This window comes from Notothenia rossii (assembly GCF_949606895.1).
Source record: "Notothenia rossii genome assembly, chromosome: 8".
Classification (NCBI taxonomy): Eukaryota; Metazoa; Chordata; class Actinopteri; order Perciformes; family Nototheniidae; genus Notothenia; species Notothenia rossii.
The window spans coordinates 58314622-58319745 of record NC_136906.1 but is presented as its reverse complement, the minus strand read 5'-3'; the positions used below and the strand labels follow the sequence as shown (position 1 = coordinate 58319745).

Here is a 5124-nt window from a genome sequence, read left to right as displayed (position 1 = left end):
AAAAGTGCCGGATCGTCCCGGATAATCTCAATCATACAAGCAAGCCAGACGTACAAAGACAGTTTGTTCACTGAGCTGGAAACTCAGTTCAGCACCGATCCAGACCTGAGTGTGTTCTATCACAAAAATTGTGTTTCACGGTACACATCAAAAACTAATTTGGCAAAATATTTGAAAGCTGACACTGATGAAGAAGCCGGACCGTCTACAAAACGCCTTCGCCGTTCGTCAAGCGTCTTTGACTTTATGCACCACTGTCTGTATTGCGGGCAGCTATGTGAACTAAACAAGAATGAACGACATCCAGAACGATGGCGACCTGCGTACCTCTGTCGTTCTACTCATTCGGAGCATAGTGGAGAGCCATATAAGGTGTATTTACTTGAGAAATGCGATTCCAGGGCAGACAGTTGGGCCAATGATGTCAGGCATCGAGTGCAAGGTGCGTTGAGTGACTTGCATGCAGTGGAGGCACGCTATCACAGAGATTGTATGAGTCGCTTTTTCACCAACAAATATCTATCACAACATGATCACCTTGAACAAGCAACTGGAGCGATCATTGACATAGGCCTGGATCATACTTTGAAGGAGCTGAAAGCTGACAAACATCGGATATGGAACTCACTCGAATTATTCCATGAATACTCAAGCAACTCTGGCAGGACACTTAGTAGGCGAAGACTTCTCGAAGAGCTGCGGCAGCATTTTGGCAGTGAACTTCTTGTCCTATCCGCCCCAGGCTTTGCAAGCATAGTCACATTCACAGAAAATACTGCCAAAACGCTCAAACTAGTGAAAGATGATGAAGAGGATGACATCTCACGAAGTATTGCCAAAGTCAGCAAACAAGTTGTGCGAGAATGCAAGGCCGTGGAGCACGATAAGTCTTCATACAACAAACACATTGATAAACATATAGCCAGCCAGTCGGTTTCAGACACTTTGCAAGATCTGCTGACAGCTATTTCTCCCAAATTGGAAACATCATTGCCAGCTCTGCTGATTGGAAACATCATTACAAGCATTGTAACTAATCGAGCAACAGATCTTCAAGTAGCACTGGGCATATTGATGCGCGACTCCAAGGAATTACTGACTCATATGTATGACTATCGTGTTACATGCAGCTACGATGAAATCCAGCGTTTCAAGAAGTCCGCTGCACTTGCGGTAGCACATGATCTCACTGAGCAAGGAATATCTGATGCACAGCAAGGCTTGGTGCAGGTGGTGTCCGATAATTTCGACACAGATATTTCGACCCCCAATGGCAAGGCATCCACACATTCTCTAGCCATGATTATCATGCAACCATCAACACATTATGAAGACGTACAAGGACCTGACACCATCAGGCGAATCAAAAAGGAAGAAGTGTGCCAACCAATACCAGACGACAACGACTCATTTGTTGTATACTATGGGCAAAAGAAACCAGAGATGCCCAGCATACCTACTGCTTCACTTTCATCAGAACTCCAAGTGATGATGGATGTATCACGGAAAAGAGCAGCCGAGAATGACTTTGCATTTTTCAATGATGTCGTTACACGGGTAGGCTGCCCAGAGTTCAATGGTTACAACACCCGGTTGTGTCGAGAGCAAGGTCACACCCTCAAGCCAAAAACCAACATTGTATATCTACCTCTGATAGACATGCCGCCAGCATATCCGTCAACAATGATGGCAGCAATGAAGAAAGCACAGCAACTATCGCATAAAGTCGGACAAGAGTATGTGGTGTTCACAGCCGACTTGCAACTCTATCGCATAGCTTTACATGTCCAATGGGAAAATCCGATTCAACTTGGAAATATCCACCTTCGTCTTGGTGGAATGCACTTATTAATGAGTTATTGTGGTTCCATTGGCACCCTTATGGCTGACACAGGCATTGTTGAAATACTTAGCCCTGTGTTTGGTGGCGTTCTGAAGATGCTGAGTGGCAAAAAATTCCCACAAAATGTTAGAGCTCTCAGAATGCTAGTTGAGGAACTACTTCGGTCCATCTTCACCAATCACCAACTAGAATGCATGGCTGATCTTACCGACATCTTGGACGACCTCGCTTCTCAGAGTAGAACAACAAAGCTTTGGGTGGAGTGTCTCATCAAACCCATGTTTCTCGTTCTCCAGTTCATCCGTGCTGAGAGGGAGGCTGATTGGCCGTTGCATCTAGCAACTGTCAAAGATATGATTCCGCTGTTTTTCGCTGCAGGCCATGTACACTATGCTCGGTATGCATTGTACTATCTACGATCAATGCATGGCCTTCCCAAGAATGTTTCCGATCAATTCATGAAGGGACAGCATACAATGCACCATAACTCTGGGCTTTTCAATGGCATTTGGAGCGATATGGCCATTGAAACAACCTTTATGCGGTACGGCAAAGGGAAAAGTGGAATCGTCGGAATAACACTCAAACCAGAAACCCTCAAGACATGGGCGTATAGCTTGCACACATGTCACAGTGTGATTCGTGACTTGAGCGAAATGAGAGAACGAGATCACTCACAGAGCCAAACTCAGCATAAGGAAGAAACACCAGGAAGAATCAAGGGTGATCTTAAAGACAGACAAGCTCTGCGTGACAAACTTGAACTATGTACAGATCCACTCGATCCCAAGCATCCCAAAGGCTTACTGAATATTGTTACCGGACAAATTTTGACCCACCAATCAATCAATGTGGACACTGCAGCAGCAATAGGTCATACCCAGATGCAGTCGTTTGAGGAGAGCTGGCCTGCAGGATTCCATGCCACCATACCCAAACTAGTTACCACCATGTCATTGTCTCGTAAACACATTAAAGTAGGAGACACGAACGTGTTTGACACAGAGGTCATATATGCACGGGCCATGGGCTTGCAACGTAGTTCACGGGATCTAGACACAGACACACTCATGTGTCATGAACTGGCGCCTGTTCCAACAGCTATGTTCGATCAGCAAGGAAACATGAGAGATGCTAAAACAAAATCAAACCTTAAAAACGCCCTAAAGGTAGACGTATCACGAAGGCTCGCAGAACAGGATGTGCACACAACATTCCTCGATGGATGTGCTATCCTTTGGGTAGTGCCATGGCCAACATCTGGAACTGTACAAGACTACCTCGACCTGTTCCGAAAGTATCTGCGCACACACTTGACGACCAGTGATGTCTATCTAGTCTTTGACAGGTAGGCAATGTATTAAATACATATTGCTTTAGAGTCTAGCATAACACTAGCTATATTGATCAAAATTCACAACATCAGTACACATACATGTATGTTTGCAGTTATGAAATATTCGCATTGACCCGATGTTAATGATTCGATTGTATTGATATTTCAGATACATTGAGGGTAGTACGAAGGAGTCGACACGCCGCGGACGCGACAAAGGAGCCAGTAGAACCTACACGCTGCGTTGCACAGCCCGACTACCACCACAAAAAGTTGTGCTCACCGTCACTTCCAATAAAGCGCAATTAATTGACCTGATTGTCGAGGACATAGTATCGCACAAAATAGACTTCCAAACTCATAAACTGGTTGTCACTGGCAGTGATCCGGTGCCACTTGAGATCGAAGGTGGACAAATGAACAAACGGCCAGACATGACCACTACACAGGAGGAGGGTGATACCCTGATCATACAACAGGTATCACGTGTGCAGACTGGCACTGTCCTGGTAGTTGCAGATGACACAGACATCTTTGTTCTCTTGTTGCACTTCTGCCACCTGGGCAAGATAACCTCGCATGTTCTGATGGTTTCCCCAATCCATGGCCGAACTGTTTTGGATGTCAACGCCGCAGTGGAAAAACACAAGAGCATCATCCCTGATTTACTGGCTGCTCACGGTCTAACAGGCTGTGACACAGTCGCGTCTTACTTCGGTATCGGCAAGGCAGTTGCACTCAAGGCTCTAAGAACCGGCAAATATAAACTTGATTTGGTGGGCAACATGGAATCAGAGGTTACAGATGTAATAGACCAATCAACAAAGTTCATGTTGGCATGTTACGGTCAGCCCAATTGCAAGTCTCTCACAGAAGCACGACAAAAAGCATGGTCCTCAAAGATTGGTAGAAGCAAAGCCACAGCTCCAAAACTCTGCTCACTTCCACCGACTGCCGAGGCATTTAAAGCAAATGTAGCCAGAGCGCATCTTCAAGTTGGTGTTTGGCGACGTTCTCTGGAAGCCTGCCCAGCAGCAATTGACCCCACTGCTCATGGATGGTCACGCGACGTCGCATCCGGAGCACTTGTACCAACTATGGTGCCTGTTAACACCCCGCTTGTCCCACCAGAGCTGCTATCTCTCATCAAGTGCACATGCCACAGCCAAAATCCATGCAGTACACAACGGTGTAGTTGCAAAAAAGCAAGTATGGCGTGTACTGAGTTCTGTTCTTGCCAGGGTGGAGGTACTTGCCAGAATGATCACCAAGATGTTGTGGACGATGCAGACGACTGAAACCCAACAATCGTAACATACTAAGCTTGTTATTATGTCTGTATCATATGTTCTATAATATATATATGTTACTATGTCTACCCGCACTTGTATTACATGCATAAATGTATATGTTTGAAATATATTGTAGCAGTTAAACATAAAGGTTACATAACTATGCATGTATTAATGATTGGATGGGACCGTTTGTGTCTCATTTTTATGTGAAGACGAACTGCAAAATATATAGATGTATATCACAGAAACTGCTATTTTGAATTATATGTGCCAGATGCATGTCGACTACTTGCCGAATTATATGCCATTCAGAACATCAAATATTATATTCAATTTTTGTCGCATATTGCAAAAAACAAGTTTTATGTTGTTTGTATCATTACAATGATGGTTTCATCTGATTCCTTGTATCTGAAAACATATAAAACGACATATTGGTCATTATTGTCCCTTCTATAGTCATGGAGATATTAACAAATCTGGATTTTAAGCGTTCGGTGGCGGCCATCTTGGATTTTCTCAATTATCTCAATTTCCCCAAAGGTGAGAACTCCACACCCAATTGGGTATCATTATATACATATAAGTGATTAATAATCAGCAATAAAAAAAACTTTAACAACCAAAACGAGGTTAGGGCCTTGGCTGCC

At 44.3% G+C, this 5124-nt stretch overlaps 1 protein-coding gene across 1 annotated transcript; it reads left to right on the top strand.

Annotated features, from left to right (window-relative positions):
- Positions 1–2298: 2298 nt before the first annotated feature.
- On the top strand, positions 2299–4915 carry LOC307014234 (uncharacterized protein). The gene is made up of 2 exons (XM_079642081.1): positions 2299–3191; positions 3349–4915. Exons 1-2 carry the CDS (start codon positions 2302–2304, stop codon positions 4475–4477), a joined length of 2019 nt encoding a protein of 672 aa, XP_079498207.1. The 5' UTR covers positions 2299–2301; the 3' UTR covers positions 4478–4915.
- The last annotated feature ends 209 nt before the right edge of the window (positions 4916–5124 follow it).